Here is a 19,381-nt window from a genome sequence, read left to right as displayed (position 1 = left end):
AATTTCTGAGAATCACCTTTCACAAGAATTTACTGTTTTCCCTCTAAATACTTCTCTCTAGTGGAGATTGAGAAATGTAGCAGAATAACATGGCTTCCGGTAAAGTCCACCCTGAAAGATTTGGATATTTCTGTAAGAGACACAAATACCACATTTTTCTTTCCAACTCAGAAAATTCTTGTGCCTCAGAGTGTAAGTGAAAGAGCTAAGATATATGCCGTATTGAGTAGGAAGAGTGATGAGCCCAAGGCCATTCTACTTCAGTGGGCTTGTTTCAGATCAGATACCCAGTTGTACAAATTAGTCCAAGAAATGACACTGATGTATCACTTTACATTTCTGATGAGAAGGCCTGTGATACTTTGCTTGCAATATGCATCAGTGTCTCAGTATGAGGTGACAGGACACTATATGTAAAGGATTGTTTTACCCTGTATTTAACACACATCCAGCAACTGAAAAGCAGAATACTGCAGACACAGATAATACAACACCTGCAACATTTCTAATGAAGATCAGCAAACCCCTGCTATTTCTACCCAGGGCCTACCTGAGCAGAGTATGTGAACAACAGTGTCTAATTGTGTGGCAGTTTCCTGAAGTATGCACATGTCCAGTAGAAGTTAAATGAAGTTAAAACCAGCAAATGCCTTTTGTGACCTAAGCACCTCATTCGATCATTGGTATCAAAATACAAACTGGCTTGTGTTGTAACCAATGGGAATTCTTAGACAGCAATTACCAGTTTATTTTTCATTTTTTATGCACCTAAATCAAACTGCTGATGTCTTCCAGGAATCTGTTCAATTTTCCAGAAGCAATGTTCATCTGATTGGGTACAGCCTAGGAGCTCATGTTTCAGGGTTTGCTGGCAGTTATATTAGTGGCACAAACAAGATTGGAAGAATTACAGGTAAAAAAAATATTTATAACTTTAATAGAACAGCCAGCTGGCTTCATTGCTTAAGTGTACTGATACTTAACAGCCTTATGTTACAGCTTACATTAGAACTATAATTTTTTAAAAATGAGCAATCTTATCTTCACTGATTGTGTGAGTATATAACAGTGATATTTACACTGGATTTTCAAAGGTTTTCTTGTAATTAATTTATTTCAGGAGTCCTATGATGCAGTGTGCTAAATAAATTTACGTTTGTACTGGTCTTCTTTTCTAATATAATTATTCCAAATTTTTACACACACACTGAGGTCCTGATTCTGAAAATACTTAGACACGTAAGCAACTTTGTATGCTTGAATAGTCCCAACGAACTCAATGGAACTATGCAAGTGTGAAAATTTACTCGTATGTGGGATCAAAAACTGAAAGATCTGCAGATATTGTTCTCTGTGGGCGTATTTTAGTAGTTATATAATTATTGCAGATATTCATGTCTTTAAAGGAAGGCCCATTGTTTTGTATAATGTAGTGCTGAACAGAGGTAAGCCAGACACCCATCATTTGGAACTGGATCCCCAAAACAAATATGTTTAAATCCAGTGTTTTGTTCAGGCCCACCACTATGAGGGAGCAAAAAGTAAAGTCTATAGCCTCAAGCTCCATATATGTTACAGTTTGCAGGACATCCACTACAGGTCCTAAGGTGAATTCTAGGGCAAAACTCTTCTGATTATTAGGTCTTATGAGTAAGGCCCTGTGTAAATAAAGATTTCATGGAGGGCATGGAAATCATGAAAATGCCTCCAAACTGTGATCTCTTAAGTATTTGTCCTTGAAACTGATTATATTTACATGTGAAATTCATTCAGTCCTTGAAATTGACTAACATTTGTTGTACAATTCATTCCATCCTCAAAATTGATTAATTTCAGTTGTAAAATTTATTCCCTGCAAACTCTGTGAAATTCAATACTTTGCCATGTCTGCTATGGTGAATTTTCTTTAAAAAAAAAAAAAAAAAAAGATTTACGCAGGGTCCTACTTATGAACCTTCTTACTTATTTGCCTTCTCCAACCTGATCAAAACCAAAGTCCACACAATATCTAGAGTCCGAATATAAACCCTTCCTGGGGTTTGCCTGTTTAACAAAGGAATAGGAGATAAGATAAAGTTCAACTCATGCCTTTGCCCCAGGCGTGACAGCTCTCAGGATTCCTACCTCAGGCCTGCTCATTCTACACCCTATATTCTCTAATCCTGAAGAACTGCTCCTACCTCCCTTATACCAGGTGTCAAAATAAACCACTGCTTTCAGTGAGCCAGCAGAACTCACTGGATATTGCTGGGAAAGGGTTAACACCTGCTCACAGGGCGGGATGTCTCAGGCACTGCCAGCCTTCTACAGATCTGTAGGAAGAATACCACAGCGTCCAAATGTATTTTCTCAGTTCACCACATGATTCTTTTTCTTTGACAGAAGCTGTAATAAGTGGTGAAATAAATGGAAGAGAAGCACATTTAGAGTCTGCCAAATGCTTGATATTTAAAGGCAAAGTGCACCCTTCTGAAAATATTTCTCTTAGCTGTAACCACTGTACTTTTTTCTTGGCTGGCCAACGCCTGTGCAAGGGCTCTGACAATAAAAAAATGCAATTGTTGTATTTTTAGAGCTGTGAAATAGTCCATTTTGGACTAGCTGTGCATTGACTGCCGGTTCGTTCTCCTTCTAATGTACATTTTCTTGAAGTTACTCATTTTCTGCAGTGGAATGGTAATTAGAGCCTTGATCCTGCTTCCGCTAAAGTCTCTGACAAAATTCCCATTGACTTTAGTGGTGCAAAAGCAGGCCTCATCAGAAAAGCCATACGAACTCCACTTGCAACAAAGAAGCAGAATTTAGCACTTAAGCTTTTATTTAGGCTTTGGTTGGAAAAAGAAGCAAATTTCTCATTGCAAAAAGTTTATGCTCTAATGGGAACTAGATTCAGTTTTGAAGCTTCTCCCACTGGTGTAGAAACTGGGCTGAAATTCTTCTAAGCACAGAATCTTAGGATATCCAGTACTTACGTGTTCTGAATTGGAAGAATTACAGCAAGGATCTTTCTTCTAATATTTCTGTACACCATCTTCCAGCCTGAGTCCAAACCAGGGAAGTGCAGAGGTCCAAAAGCATCAACCTAAGGATTCCACTCAAGTATGGTTCAAGTTCTGGGCAAAGGTTCAGAGTGCTTCTTATTTTATCCTAAGTAGTTTGGCCATCCCTAGCAGGAACCCTCAATATACCCTTTACCCTTTAAGGGTGAGCAAGTGAGAAAATGCTTAAAATAATTAAAATACATTATTTCTAAATATAATTAGGTATATTCTTCAGTAGCACTGAAATAAGCTTGCAACAATAATCTCCATTAACTGAACACTGAATGGAAAATATCTACAAAAATTGGCCACACATTCGTTATGGCCAACTTTACTTTTAATACACATGTGCCAATTCTGCTCCCATTAGACAAGGGGATTAGCAGGACTATTCAAGCAGCGTCTGGCCCAGAGTAGTCTTCTAGACACAGAAAAGCAGCTAAAAATGTACATGGGACATTAAAAAAAATTAGTTCTTCAATAGCCCTCAGAAAGTAAGGTGATAGGCACCTTGGAAAAATATTTAATAAACTAAATCTAACACTCCAAGTCTGGAATATTTTTTCTAAAGAGGGATAATTATTAGCCTTGAAGTACAGTCATTTGATGGTGGAGAATCATTCTGAATAAAAATAGCTAACCAGACACCAGAAGCCTTTCTATAAACAAACCAAACATTATGAAGTCTCAGGTCTCAAATGTAAGGTAAAAGTCAAGCTTAATGTGGAACACCTGTCTGCAATAGGGCCTCTGCCATGTGTGACCTCTGCAGGATTTAAAAACCAAAATTAAGTAAACACCCACCCAAGCAGACGTAGTGGCAGTGAACACGGCTTGTCTACAACAAACACATCTATCTCTTCAGGCTAGTGTCCTTGTATATATAGCAATTACTGTTTGTTAGTGTCTATATTTGCTTTTAACTCTTTGGGTGTAGTTGTGTTCCCCCTACTCGTGGCCTTTTTGTCCCTAGTCTTGTTTCTTAGCATAAAGAAGGCAAGCCGTCACTAAATGTCCGGGCAGTCATAGAGTGTGTTTTTCTCAGTTTTATGGTATTAATTTCATAACTTCTTCTGGTAAATCAAATCTACTGTAACTCTCAAACAGATTATTTGCATTTATTGTAGGCCTTGACCCCGCTGGTCCTTTGTTTGAAGGAATGTCACCAACAGACCGTTTATCTCCAGATGATGCAAACTTTGTAGATGCAATTCATACATTTACTCAACAGCACATGGGTCTCAGCGTAGGGATCAAGCAGCCAGTGGCGCATTTTGACTTTTATCCCAATGGAGGCACCTTTCAACCTGGCTGCCACATCATGCATGTGTATAATCACATTGCACAGTATGGAATCACTGGTAAGAAGTGCTTTTTGTCATGTCAAGGAAGCATTGCAGTCTGACTGACAACAGCTCTGAGAAACTTCTAAATGTCCATATGCAATTAAATAGCCTAAAGTATCACCCAATATAAACAACATACTGTAAAAGGGAGCTTTTCTTAGCTAGAAACTGATTACCTGATTTTTAAGATGCTCTAAGCACCCACAGTTCACATTGACTTGAGTGAGAGCTCTGGGCACTTAGCACCTCTGAAAATTAGGACAAAAGCATCCTACTATCAACCAATTTGGAATGAGTCCAAGGATACTTATTTTGGGTACTGAGGCAAGAGGAGAGTTTACCCTAATTAAGACAGATACATTTACAATGCAATTAGTTATTTAAAATAAAATAAAATTCAGTACTGTACTACTTACCTCCCCGAATTATCTCCCCCCTTGCTACCCTCACAACCCTCAGGTACTACCCTGCAAAGTGGACAAACTCGCTCTCTCTCTCTCTAGGACCTTATTGCCAATTAGACAAGTAACAATCTAAGTTTTATATATAGAAGCTCTGTCCCAGTGTAGCGCAATGTAAATGTACAGAGACACCCCTGAAGGAGGTTGTAACTGCTGCAATATACTGCCAGAAGATAAGGCACTCATGCAGAGTGACAATTAGAATGATTTCCTCAAACTCCAGAACAGGGCAGAATTTGCCCAGCATACTGCATTCCAAAACATTTTCAGCTGTTCTCACAATACCAAGAAATAAAGCTATTAGATAGCCCATATCTGGCTTCAGCAGCTATGAATTAGGAAGCTCATGAGTGAGGATGTGTTTTCATAGTCTACCATGGTATATAACCACACAGAGAGGAAAATAAGATATAAAACTGTAATACTAAAGGAAAAGACTGTTAAAAATTACTTTTAAATTGAAGGCTGTTGATAGCAGCATGAAGAATAAGTACTCTAGTGTCAGGCTTGTTTCTCAACAATTTACTGTGGGAATAATGCATTCATGTTGTTCCTGTTGAACAACAACAGCTGCAAATGTGATTCATCAGGGAGGTTAGTCACTTAAATAGGTGTACGATATGCCAGGTATTACAGGAACAGCCAAAGTGCAGCACAGCGTTATGCAGTGCAGCCCACAGTGGCTGTCCTCTTTAATATGAAGTGAAGTCTGAAAAGACTACAGATACCAGCATGCTATGTTCCATATGGAACAGCCAAGATGGGGCATTGCATTCTGGTATCTGTAGTCTGAACAATTTTATTAAAGAAGAGGATGTGTACAATCCGTTCCATTTTGTACACATTAGTTCCTGCTACGTTTGCCAGCTCAGTCAGATAGTGTTTGGATGCTCCTTGATAGAATTAAGAATTCTACATGTGTCTCTGCGGGGATTGTCTAACTGATAGGATTTAGTAGTAAATATGATGTGTTGAGAAGGATCAATAAGATTTACATGGCAGCTTACTACACTGCTTTGTAACTGGCATGGGAAGTGGGGTCACGGGAATGTCAAGGGTTTTGCTATTATATTTTCCAGGGATCACTCAGACAGTGAAATGTGCACACGAGAGGTCAGTTCATCTGTTCATTGACTCTCTACTGCATGATGATAAGCAAAGCATGGCCTACTGGTGCAACGATATCCAAACCTTTGACAAAGGAATGTGCCTCAGTTGTAGGAAGAACCGTTGCAACACCCTGGGCTACAACATCAGAAAGGAGAGGCTCCAGAGAAACAGACGGCTCTTTTTGAAAACACGAGCACATGCGCCTTTCAAAGGTTAGTAGGTACACTTGCTCAGGAGCCCAACTAGAAAATGAAGTGAGAAAATTAACTAGGTTTTTGGATCTTGTTAAGTCATTTGCCTAAGTGATAAAATCACTAGGTCAAAATCAGTTTGTCCAGATAGTTGTGAATCCTAGTGGGCTTTTCCCCCCAGCCATTCCCTCAAGAGCTCTCTTAATATTTTAATGGGAGAAGCAAGTTGCATGCTTATCACACAGTAACTGTGGATTCGTGGTTTCTAAGCTGCTCAGGTCCTGATCTGCAGAATTTTCTTATAGCTAACTCAAACCGAACAATTGGTATAGCATATGCAGGCTGCCAGCCAAGCCAAAAAAAAAACAAACCCATAATTGCTCAGGGAGACCTGTAAGACCTCCCATTCTGACTGTGGTACAAATTTTATCTGTAATTAGTCTATAGCAGACATACAAATGATTACTTTTCAAACAGAAGACAGAACAGAATAGTGTTGGTTTTTATAGGGTGGAATTGTAGAACTAAAATGAAGCTACTGGAATTCTAGAGTTATCTTCATTAAATCACTTTGTCAGGAGCACAATAACAGCTCACTATTTGAATTTGGAGAGAAAACACATACATAATTACACCAATTACTATTGGGGGGGGTGGAAATAGGTCTGATAGAGAATTACGGAATAGAGGCCTATCTGCACTATAAAAATTGTCAAGGGACCTGGTTACATACTAACTACAACATGAGTTCTCAGCTTTGGGACTGAGGGATGGGAGGATGGGAACTGGTATCAGGGGTTCAAAGCCACCATATCCTTTCCATATTGCTATCAGTAAGGGAGGTCTTAGAATGGAAGGGGTTAAGAACCACTGAGTTACAACACAGTGAACACACAGTCCCAACTTGTAGTGTAGCTGGGTCCATGCTAATGACTTGGAAACACAGTAAGAGCCCATCTACACTGCAAGACAGAATCAGGTTTAACCATGTCCCAGGGCTATTGTGCTGTAACCATGTCCACTGACACAATTGCTTTTGTAGTGTAGACGGGCATTGGGTGAGAGTTTGAAATAGTAAAGTAAAGAACACACCTCTTTTCATCACCCCCAAGGTCTTTGGTGGCATCCAATTACCTCTCAAAATCAGGACTGAGTCCTCCAGCCCAGGTCATTTCCTACAAATAGTTCTTACAGTAGTTAAGATGACTTAACTGCAGGTGGCAGACACACACCATCCCATTCCTGACCCCCACAGCTGTGTGGGGGTGACAGGGCATTGGATAGTCAGGGGCAGCCAGAGTAAGGTAGGGGAAGGAAAGGCAAAGGCTGGCAGCTTGGGGAGGATGTAGGAGGAGGAGCCAGGAACAGGCTCCTCCCCTTCCCCCCACTCGACAGCTCCTCCCCTTTCTCCTGCTGCTGCTGCCACCTGCTGGCTCCAAGCTCACAGGAACTAAAAAGAAAGAGGCAGGAGAGCACTGAGGTCAGAGGAGAGAACGTCTCTCTGTCCTCAGGGCTGTTGCCTGCATCACAGAGCATCCAGCAGCGTGGGAATTGCAGGGGAAAGCCTGTGCTACAGGAGATTCTGCTGGGACTCCACAGATGCAATGTGTGCCATGGGCAGTCTGGCCCACACGGTCTCACATGATGTTAAAGAGAGTATGAGAATTGTCTGAGGGAGACACTGTGTTCAGTCCTTCTCCCTCTTTTCAGAAATAAGCTATTTATTGTCACCACTTTGGATGCTGAGAGGTTGCCAGAGGGAAAGGGGATGCCCACATAGTTGGCACATCCCTAGAACAAGCTCTGCTTATGTACAGAACTACTGAGTTTTGCTGCTTATACTTTGCAGTATGATGTCCCCAGTGCTCAATGTATAATTCAATGTAATGCTTTCACACACATTTGGCTTCTTTTGAAAGATTTTTGGGAACCCTTCCTCTAATCCTAGTTTAAAATGCATGGCATTTACTCCAAATGGGGAGGCTACAAGCACAGCTCTGTCTCAGCTACTCAGACTGGACTGGATTTAATCCATATGAAAACAGAAAAAAGTTGACATTTTCTGAATTTCCTATTTTATTTTATTTTTAATTATGTGGTAAGCTAACTGTCATGGAACACATCACTCACCACCGGACAGGTGCCTCCTCCTGGTTGTTCTGGAGATTAGCTCGAGGCCAACACCCCATCTGTGGTCTGCACCCCATCACTCCTTCTCCGCAGTCCACCTGCAACCCTCTCACAGCATCAGGAGCCACTGCATCCTATTCATGGTTCAGTCCCCTAGCCACGTGACTATCCATGTTCCCCTCTTCTGGGGGAGTTTAGTTCCTAGTCCAACCACTTCCCCAGTGGTGACTGCAGTCAATTGTCCTGCTACATCCCCAGTGGCAAGTGGGAGGGACCCAGGCCTGCTCTCTACTCTGGGTCCCAGCCCAGGGACCCTCTGAATTGCAGTCACTTACTGCAGTCCTTTGCCTCTACTATCGCTACTACATTTCCCTAGGCCACTTCCTCAGTCTCAGCAGCCCATCCGGAGCTCTCTCTCTTCTCCCCAGGTTCCTGCCTGCATTGCTTTGTCCGAGATGCTACAGGATTGCAGCCTACTCCAGACACAGTGCTCCCTCCTCAAGTTCCAGGCAGCTATAGCCCTGCTCTTCACTGAGGCTCTTTTTATACGGGCCTGCTGGGCCTTGATTGGCCGCTCCTCACAGCCCTTCTCCTATTGGCTGCTTTTTGCCACAGCCACTCTAGGGCTCTATTAACCTCTTACAGGCCAGTGTGGGGCGGATGCCCTATCACACTGCTCAAAATATATTTTGACATTTTAGGAGCCCCTAAGCAGTCAATCTTCATTAGTTCTTCAAAGCAAAAATTTATTTTGGGTCAGCATAGTAAGATCACCTTCAGGATCCATGATTAAACACTGCTTTTATGGTAAGGAATCTACTGACAAATGTATCTTGGCAAAAGAAAAGATCATTGGTATTGCTTTCTTACTGGCATCTGGAACTCTTTTCTTACCATAAGCCTTAACTCTGTTGTTCCCAATGACTTTAATTTCACTTTTAAAGACATACTGCAGTTCAATTCCTGGAACTATTCCTGATGTGAAAAAAAAGAAAAAGCCATTCTCACAGACTTTTGGGATACCAAAAGGTCAATGCCTTAACAAGAGCTTTCTTTCATAGTAGCTGCAAAACAGTCCAACAATTGTGTAAGAATCTGTATCAAGTGATCCTGAAACACTTTCCCAAGAATGCTCTAAAGATCATGTGAAAAACTCAGACAGCAAATAATTAAGAAGCTCAGGGTTATACTTCCTCATAATCTTAGTTTCTTTATGAAACTGGACATTCTATTCTTCAAGTTAATGACAGTGTATCCAGGCCTGAAAGCTGACCTGATTTCATTAAAAAGATAGCAGTTGTAAGAAGATAACACGTTTATAATAGCGCCTTTCATCCTGAAAGGTCAGTGTGTTGTACAGACCGCATGTATGTACGTAGCGGGGTCACTCACTTGCCACTGAACTGCAGCCATTCTGTGCAAGTGACGCTACACATCAGTTTTAAGGAGGGGGAGTGAATACTTTTCCATAAAAAGAAAAGGAGTGCTTGTGTCTCACAAAAGCTCATGCTCAAATAAATTGGTTAGTCTCTAAGGTGCCACAAGTACTCCTTTTCTTTTTGCGAATACAGACTAACACGGCTGCTACTCTGAAACCTACCTTTCCATAATAACTACCAGGCAGGATTGGATAATAGCATGGAATTACCTGATCTGTAATTTGACCAGGAGAGCAGGATAAACATCTAACTCTTGCTAAATGTGCCCTGGAGGCGTGAATGCCCCAAATTAGTCAGGACATCTGTTACAGGTCTTATCCAGCAGATGGCTAGAAAAAAACAACCTTCATCCTGTGAGGACAGTGAAAGGGTTTTTGCCTTTAGCTTTTGCAGAAATATATTAGAAATATATATTCATAACATGAATCTCCTTCCCAAGTCTCCAAGATCAGTGCAGGCCCAGCTTTAATTTTACATGGTTATGAGCACAGCATTTGTAAGAGGTGCAGTCTGATCAGTGTGGTCTCAAGTACCACAGTAGGTTAAAATCTATTTTTAAATGATAGATTTGGTGTTTAGTGGATGGATGGGTTTAGATACTTAGCCAAACCAACCAAGGGACCCATTCTATCCACCTCTCCAACCTCTAGGTCAGGGGAGGGCAAACTATGGCTTGGGGGCTGCATCCAGCCCTTCAGACATTTTAATTTGGCACTCGAGCTCCAGCCAGGGAGTGGAGTCAGGGGCTTGCCCCGCTCTGTGCATGCCAGGGCTCCCCGCTCCACGCTATGCATAGAGGCAGCCAGGGGGCTCCGCATACTGCCCCCGCAGCTCCCATGGGCCAGCAATTGTGGCCAATGAGAGTTGCAGGGGCAGCACCTGCAGACGAGACAGCGCGGAGAGCCACCTGGCCACACCTCTGTGTAGGATCCGGAGATAGGACATGCCACTGCTTCCGGAGCTGCTTGAGGTAAGTGACACCTAGAGCCTACACCCCTGCCCCAGCCCTGATCCCCCCTCCCACCCTCCAAACCCCTTGGTCCCAGCCCAGAGCAACCTTCTGCACCCCCAACCTCTCATCCCCAGCCCCACGCCAGAATCCACACCCCCAGCCAAAACCCTCACTCCCTCCTGCACCCCAACCCCCAATTTAGTGAGCATTTATGGCCCGCCATAAAATTTCCATACCCAGATGTGGCCCTCGGGCCAAAAAGTTTGTCCACCCCTGCTCTAGGTGCTGCTCCAAGCAGCATATAGGGGCCACATAGAAAGGGCAAAGTGCCAAGGAAAATTCTCCCAAAGCACACAAGATCAGTAAGACTGGCATAAGCAGACCTATACTATCCCCTTCCAAGCCCCAGCCTGGAGGGGTGGGCCTGCTGAAGGAAGGTGTGTTTGCCCATAGGGCTCAGTGTTATAGGGCATATCAACAACTCATCACTGTTATGTTTCTTAATTTAAAGCCCGTTGATGTACTGGGGGCAGATGGAGAGTCATCTTGCTCAGAAATCCTCTGATAGACAGTACTATATGAATGGTTTCAGAGTAACAGCCGTGTTAGTCTGTATTCGCAAAAAGAAAAGGAGGACTTGTGGCACCTTAGAGACTAACCAATTTATTTGAGCATGAGCTTTCGTGAGCTACAGCTCACTTCATCAGATGCTATATGAATGCTTTCATCAGTGGATAATGGCTTTTCCAAATGAAACTACTTCCGTTACCATTACTTCTGACAGGCTGACCGGGCAGAGGGTAGACAAAGTTGGGCATTCAAAGCTGTATGGCACAATTTGCACACACAGTCAGCCAATGATTTTCTGCAATTTGCTACATGTGAAAACGACATATGGCATTTACACTGATGATATCTCAGCCACTCTTCTCCACAACTGCATCACTTTTTCAGTTCAAAGACTTTCCCAAACCCTCTTCTTCTAGAACCCATCAAACCTCAAAGCAGTAATGACATATTTCTTCTTTCAATGTGTTGAACAAAGTCATATTGTGAACAGATATGTGTTAAGCACAATGTATCATTATGCCATCAAGAACAGTCATGTGTTTTGCTGGGAGATGTTCCAGCAGATCACAGTGAGCAAGGCTGACATCCAGAAGAGAGTTCTCAATCCACGTGACTACTCCACTGCCCTTTCCAGTCCACAGAAGGATTTCTATCTATACAGCTGTACAGAATCCAGGGAAGTCAGACCAGGAACTGCCTGCTTACTCTCTGTGACACACATCAGAAATTCTCAGAATTAAATCTTATGAAATCTGAAAGATTTCCCACAGAAAACTCCCCCCACCCATTTCCCCTATATCACACCACTAAAGAGAGCAGTGGGGACCCAAAAACGTGTCGGCTAACGCTGTTTGGCAATGATTGACAACTGCTGACTTTTTAATGGTGACCAATGCATTTGATAAAATAAATAAAAGGGAAACGATTTTCAGGTGTCTGCTCTGAACTGCAAACTTCTGCTATCACATGAGTATGCTGCCTGCATGACCATGACTCACCTTGCAATTTCTTTTCCTGTGCAGTTTACCATTATCAATTCAAGATACACTTCATCAATGAAATTCAAGAGAAGCAGGTAGAACCAACTTTTACCGTCTCTCTGACAGGCACTAAAGAAGATGCTGAAAATCTCCCCATCACGCTGTGAGTATTAGACACAAAGTCCCTATTTTATAGTGGTGAAAAATGAGGCCACATTTTCTAATACAGGCTCACTTATATAATAAATATGCATCATTTGTTCTGAATTGCCTGGTTTAGTAGTCTTCAATAGAGACAAACTGGAAATCATGCAAAACAAAAAGAACCAACAACCTTTTACAATGTTCATGCAAGTCTTGGTATGAAAAGTCACTATAAAATGAACTAGTCAATCTTAGAAGTTTTCTTGAACATTGAGTACGGCATCCTATCCAGTCAAGTTCAGTCCATCCCAGGATGAGCAGTTGTAGAATGCTGGGTCTATTTTGTGCAGTTAAAAGGCAATTTAACTAGAATGGGAGGTTCACCGGTAATGGTGGCTGTTGTCATGAGCCTAGGCAACATACAGAGATATTGTGTAGTATCTTCTTATGGTGACAGCATGCAGGAAGGAGAAGAGAAGAATATATCCCAAAAGATTCCTCTCCAACCAGGCCCATAGCCAGCTACCCACAGCTGATAGAGCGTTTGTGAAGTGAAGGACACACCCCACTTCCATTGCTATATGTCTTTTAGACTTGACCATTACAGAGAATCTGGATTGATGTAAAAGCAAACGGGAACTTGGGAGGTCCTTCCTGGAGAAACACTGAAACATCTGGTGTAATTCCCCACAGTTTAGACAAGTTTAGGGACATTTCTAATGAGGGATTTTCTGCAAAATCTGGGTGTTCTGTATTTACTGTTTTTCCACCTAGAGTGAGAGGGAGTTGGAGGCTGCTGGTGGGAAAGACCTTCGTGTAGTGAAGAAGAGGCACAGAGGGACTCCTTTTTGGGAAATATTTTCTTCTCCTGTCAGGAGTTGCTGCTGCTCCACAAATAGGCCAGGCTCCTCCCATTTCAATCTCCCCGGTTTGTCAAATTCTCACACTTCACCGTCCCTGGAGGAGCAGAAGCCCTGGAGGAGCTGTGATTCCCCCAGACCAAGGAGAAGGGAAACACCTTCTGATTTTAGCAATGGAGGGGAACTGCCCCCACCCACTTTGATCCCTATATATATGGACAATAATAACAAGAATTAAGTCCCTCAAGTAAGGTCTTTGAGGAAGGGACTCTCTTTTTGTTCTGTTTGTACAGTGCCTAGCACACTGGGGTCCTGGTCCGTGATTGGGACTCCTAGGAACTACCGCAATATAAAGAACAAATAATGTCATCAGTAGCTTAGTGGCTAACGTACTGACCAGTTTGTAAGTGGGAAGAGTACAACTTTATTTTAATAGTAAATGCAGCACTGCTGTAGAATCTTGCAAGATTGTTTACGGTTAAAACATGCAGAAAGAAAAACACATTTTCTTCAAGTGTTGTTTAGATATTAGTGTCATCTGCTCTACCTCTTCAGATGGAAACCATAGATAGACCTATAATCCAGAAACTATCATTCACACAAAGCACATTTCAGTGTCCAGATCACTTTTGGTGGTTTTGCTTTTACAGCGTTGAAGGCATTACAGGAAATAAAACCTATTCCTTTCTCATCACTCTGGACATCGATATTGGTGAGCTAATGATGATCAAATTCAAATGGGAAGGAACTGCAGTTTGGGAAAATATCTGGGACACAGTCCAAACTATCATCCCTTGGACAAAGGGCAACCGTCGACCAGGACTTATTGTAAAGACAATAAGAGTCAAAGCAGGAGAAACACAGCAAAAGTAGGTGTTATAGAAATCACTTTTTGGAATAATTAAGGAGCAGTGTGGGCACAGATCTTGAATTATCAGATGTAGAATAACTAATACTACAACTTTTGAGATATGCAAAGAAAATAAACCTCACTTTACTCCAATTCACTAAACACCACCCACTGTACCTGTCCATCACACTTGTCTGTCTCCCAGATGAGTTTAAATACATCAGTGGGTGGGATAGGGAGACATAAAAGAACTTACAAACTGCTTTGTAGCAATGGAAGGTGCGGGGAGTGGGCTTGGTTTTCACTGGCTACGTATAGAAGAAGCAGGCTTTGGTCTGCTCATATTTTGTGTATGTCGAGTATGAGGAGGGTGACACGGCTGCATCATAAATCCAGTTGTGATTCAAAATAGAGCTGAATTCAAGGATTAACATGCACCTTTAGATATGCCCAGGCCTGAAAAAAAATCACAGGATATTTGTAGGCCTAAAACTGAACTTTTTAGATAATTGATTGCTACATGTGGACTCCTGTTCTCTGACAGCAGCCTCTTTACCAGCTGACCTCTTTGGAAGTCACAACCCACCTAGCAACAAGCTTTGAGCACTTTGGGTATCTTCACTGCAGAGTTAACTGGGGCAGTCACCTGTGTTAGCCTAGCCAAGGCATGAGCAGCCACTCTGCAAAGTGATTCAGTCCTCCCTGATGCAGCACGCACCCGTGGGAGTCAGCAGGATTTCTGGGGGCATGGCCCTTGGTGCTTTATGCAGCAGGAATCTGAGCTGCTCTCTGATTGTTTCCCAAAGAACTGGGGAAATTGGGAGAACTTGTCTGGCCTTCCAGGCACATGGAGGAATTGTGGAAAGGCCTTTGAGACCTATCAGCACCTGAGTGGTTTCATCTGCAGGCTCATTACAAAGTAGGGGGGCCACTAGCTCAAGTGAAAATGGTGCTTGAGTCCTAGCATATGCCCCCAGCTTGGACAACTAGCCCTGGTTTTAAGCACCACAAACTCTGGTGAGAGGGTTTTATGTGAGAGAGGATTAGAGACAACATGAAAGTAAGAGCCTAAGTTAACTCTGCAGTGAAGATTTTCCCTAATACAATTGATGACCAAAGGCAGCTTGCTTTTCTTTTTCTTTTTTTACATAGAATGTACCTGTCAGAGTCCCTAGGGACCACACAATATCTTTGAAAAGGCACACATTGTTAACAAATGGGAGCTTTATAAAGACAACTCCTCCCCTTTCCCCCCATCACGTGCCCCAACAATAACTCCCCCCAGGGAAAAGGCAGGGTGCCTTACATCATGCTCAGAAGGGCAACAGAGGAGGAAGCAGATTTCAGAACTACGCAGTCTCCTGGCTGATTATTGATTACATTAATTTAACACAAGAAGTCTGTTTTCTGATAAACTTGGTAGATTTTCTCACATTAGTTTCTTTTGTCCTGGTCCAGTCTCTGACAGATGAGCTATGTGTGCAGTATTAAAACTTATGTGGAGGCCCCTGCATGGTTGGCTTGTGTGTTAGTGAATTCCTTCCACTACAGAGATAGTGGAATTTCCATGGTGGGTTAAGTATCCACAGACAGAGATACTGGAGAGGAAAAGCACCATACATAACATTGATCACTGCCAGTGTTTGGCAGTCACTCCTGCACTCTATGCTGCCATTTTTCTGGTGCTGTAGATGAAGTGATGAATTTTGTCAGACGAACTGTAAAATCATTGCATTCTGCTTGCTAGGACTTAGATTTTCTTGAGTAAAAACTTCTAAATGCAAGGTGAGGTTTCATGGTTTTCAAGAGCTATTACATCATCCCCCATAGACAAACCATTACAGTACCAGTAACATCAGTGCTTATATTTGTGAAATGGTTTGTCTATTAAAAAAAAAAAAAAAAAGGAAAATTTTAGCCAGAAATGTTTGTAATGACTGCCACTGCTTTAACCTCCTGAGAACTAGCCATTTTAATTAAGGTTAAATGAGAACAAATTGTCCTACTTTGCAGAAGGCTTCAACCCTGAAGGGACAATTATATTGGTCTTGCTCCAAAGAGCTCAGGAAAGACCTCACAGCCACCAATAATATCTATTGCAGATCATTGAGGGTACCCCTACCATCTGCAGAGCCATAGTTCCCTGGTGCTGATTTGAAAGAGTGACTTACAGAAATTTACATAGTGCTTCAAACCTGAAGAAAAAAATTATACATTTACTTGACCACTATCTTTGTGCTCCTTTTGCTCTTACTCAAAACATTTGTTTTATAAATATTTTCCTCCTCACAGAACAGCATCTCCGACTTGATCCTGCATAGAGTATTAATCCTGAGTTTTTAACATCTCATGTTGGTATGAAAATGATAATGGACCCGTATTAACTTAGCTAAGTTTGCTGCAGGATCAAATTGGAGAGTAAGACGCATTGGGCATGACAGAGAGACATGGTCCAACCGGAGTTTTGATAGTTTAAGAAAGTGTATACAAAATGTGAAAGGAATATGTGGCTGCTCTGTTTGAAATTCTTTCCTAAAGAGGAAGGTTCTTCCCTGACACTGTTGTGTGTGCCAATAATGTGCTGCAAGAGGACTCTCAAAATAGTTCAAAAGAATTACAATACTTGTGTGCTGCTTAGGGATTCCCACCGGAGTAGAAAAGGCTGGTGGTTGTGGGGGTTGGCACCACAAAACTTTGTAGGTGTTTTAGATACCCAACAACCTTTAGCATTGTTTTCTGTAAGTGGAACTGGATTTTGGTGCTGAGGAAGTTGTAATAGGGGCTGACGAGGTGCTATTCTCTTTCTATGCAATCTAGAACTTCATGGGAACTTAAATAACACCGTTGCTGAAATTGTGCTTTGGGGTGAGTGAAAGCTTACTAGGTATTTCTAAAAGGAAGCACAAGGAATACTCAAGGGCAAATCTCTCTTTGAAAGAAATGTAGAGGTGTATTTAAATCATTTACCAAAACGCCCTTGGAGAGACCAAACTGCATGAATTTAATCATTAGCATATTGGGAATTTTAGATTATAAAATACTAGAAGAAACAAACCATATGTTTTGATTAGTCTTCCACTTTCCCAGGCACTTGAACAAACAGTTAACTATATTTTCATATCCACATTTTACCCATTTTAATCATTTGAAACATTTGTTTGTAATGGTTTCATGTGCTAGATTTTCCCTTTGTGTAAAGAGTGGGCCACGTGTCAATGAATGCTTTTTCAATAATGCTTCTTAAAGAGCAGAGGAGGGCAGTTCAAGGATGGGCTAAGCTTTCAGCTTCCTTTGAGACCTCATCCTCATAGCCTCAAAATGTTATTATGGCTGCATTTATACAAAGATATTTTCACTAAAATGTCCATCTATTGCTATTAATGTTTCAGCATCACACATGGTAGCAAGAGTGGGAGAACACTAGTGTAGGGTCCAGGCAGCTGCTGCTGTTTTAAGCACCATATTATCTATCAGAACAGATCTACATAACCTGATTTATGCCCCTAGTGGCCATCAGCAAAAATTTCTTCATGAAGACAAGACTCACGAGAACTAGCATAAAGTATGGACAAACAGAAAACATACAGAAGCAGTAAACTAAATACACAGGAATCACCTATGCCTCACCTACTCCCCCCTACCCTGTTCTAAATACTTTGCTGCCAGATGTACATTCATAATTAAAAGCAAATGAAAACAATTAGGTATCTTATCAAAAAGGCAGAAAAAGAAGTTAAAGTCAAGAATACTATGGGGAACAGAACATTTACACAAAGAAATGTCCAAAAAAGGTAACTTATACTTTGTGTTTTCTATTTAGAATGACATTTTGTTCTCAAAGTGTTGACAACGTGCACCTGCATCCAGCCCAAGAGAAAACTTTTGTGAGATGTGCAAACAGCTCTCGGAGACTAAAGAGAAAATTCAGATTAGCAAGAACATGAACAGAGCTGCCTGTCAAGCATTAGTAAAATCCCACACCTACAACAATAGTTCAAACATTTTAAATATACCAAGTTTAACAAAAAACAATGTACACCAACAGTTGCAGAGGGAACAAGACAAAAATAAAAAATTAATTTTATTTTTGGGATACAACAATATACTGAAATATGCATTTTGTTTGTCCTTAAAGCTATTCCCAAACAGATCAGCTTGCAATTTCTTAGTCAATATCATGAGTTTATATCTAAATTGTTTTGAAATGCGGAAAGATAAAACCTGTTCTGGGGAAATGCAAACATGGTTACTTCAAAAGACTCTTGCTAAAAACTGCCGTTGAACACAAGGCAGATTTCATGTTGGTGATTCTTTAAAAAGCAATTTGCTTTCCAACTAGACAACTTGGAATAACAACAATTTGCGTACTCCAAGGTAGAAAACAATTTTATTAGCCACAAAACAAGTAGTTCACTGGGGTGAAATAATTCATAGGCTCCATGGGGCAAACCTGAATATTATCAGCTAAAGCATAGTTGAATTACTTACTAATGAACTTGGTGTGTAAATCACTTACTACAAAAATATTCTTACTGAAGAGAGAAAATTCTCACACCTATAGAAAACTTTTATGAGCTTTTAACTGAATAGCTTGCTAACATTCATGAGCTAAGGAGTTATGAAGGTGACAGGCTCATCCTTGTCTGATACCCAATAAAACTTACAGCGTTATGAGCCAAATAATTGTACCTTTAAGAACATGTTTCATTTAAGTTTATTCTATTGGAAAATGCTTTGCTGTTCAATGTAGTGACAGAAATATTTTAAACTAATTTGCTTTGAAGAAATGCTTAGTGTACATTCCAGCTGATAGTCCCTATTTGCAGTCATGTTCAGTGAACTTCTGCACGTAAATCCTTTTCATCATGCTAGTGTAAACTCTAAAGTTATGTAAAATTTTCACAGTAGACTAACATGATTTACAAATGAAAAATTGTAAAACTTCAGCCATTTTCATTACATTCAGAGAATTATGAAACTTCAAGATTATGTATTTCCATTATTTCGTGTATCAATAGAAAATATGGAAAAAAGAAATAGCCCTAAGTTTCCTTAGAAAATTTTTATTTTCAGTTTATGATTGCATGTGGTAATCAGAAAAATAGTGTTTTGACACTACATTGGTCATTTTGTTATGCCAGAAATCAAAATTTATCATTACAAGTTTGTTTTTACTACTGTGATGTTTAATTTTATTAAAGTCTTTAAGGAATCTGAAATGTTTTTCTCAAATAGTGAAAAATGTTTATGGTTGCTGGTGGTCATGAGGCCTGAAACAAGCCATATCGTCACACCAAAAACAGATAA

At 41.0% G+C, this 19,381-nt stretch overlaps 1 protein-coding gene across 1 annotated transcript in view; it reads left to right on the top strand.

Moving 5' to 3' along the window:
• The window catches only part of LIPC (lipase C, hepatic type), a 72,666-nt gene extending 54,648 nt beyond the window's left edge, over nt 1-18,018 (top strand). Inside the window, exons 4-9 of the mRNA XM_077828437.1 lie at nt 796-913; nt 4,169-4,402; nt 5,928-6,170; nt 12,263-12,383; nt 13,875-14,093; nt 17,895-18,018. Coding sequence (XP_077684563.1) covers nt 796-913; nt 4,169-4,402; nt 5,928-6,170; nt 12,263-12,383; nt 13,875-14,093; nt 17,895-18,018 — 1,059 coding nt within the window. The remainder of the gene's footprint in view (nt 1-795; nt 914-4,168; nt 4,403-5,927; nt 6,171-12,262; nt 12,384-13,874; nt 14,094-17,894) is intronic.
• Nucleotides 18,019-19,381: the final 1,363 nt, after the last annotated feature.

Source organism: Eretmochelys imbricata, chromosome 10 (assembly GCF_965152235.1).
Source record: "Eretmochelys imbricata isolate rEreImb1 chromosome 10, rEreImb1.hap1, whole genome shotgun sequence".
NCBI classification, from domain to species: Eukaryota; Metazoa; Chordata; order Testudines; family Cheloniidae; genus Eretmochelys; species Eretmochelys imbricata.
This window is presented reverse-complemented; position numbering and strand designations above follow the sequence as displayed.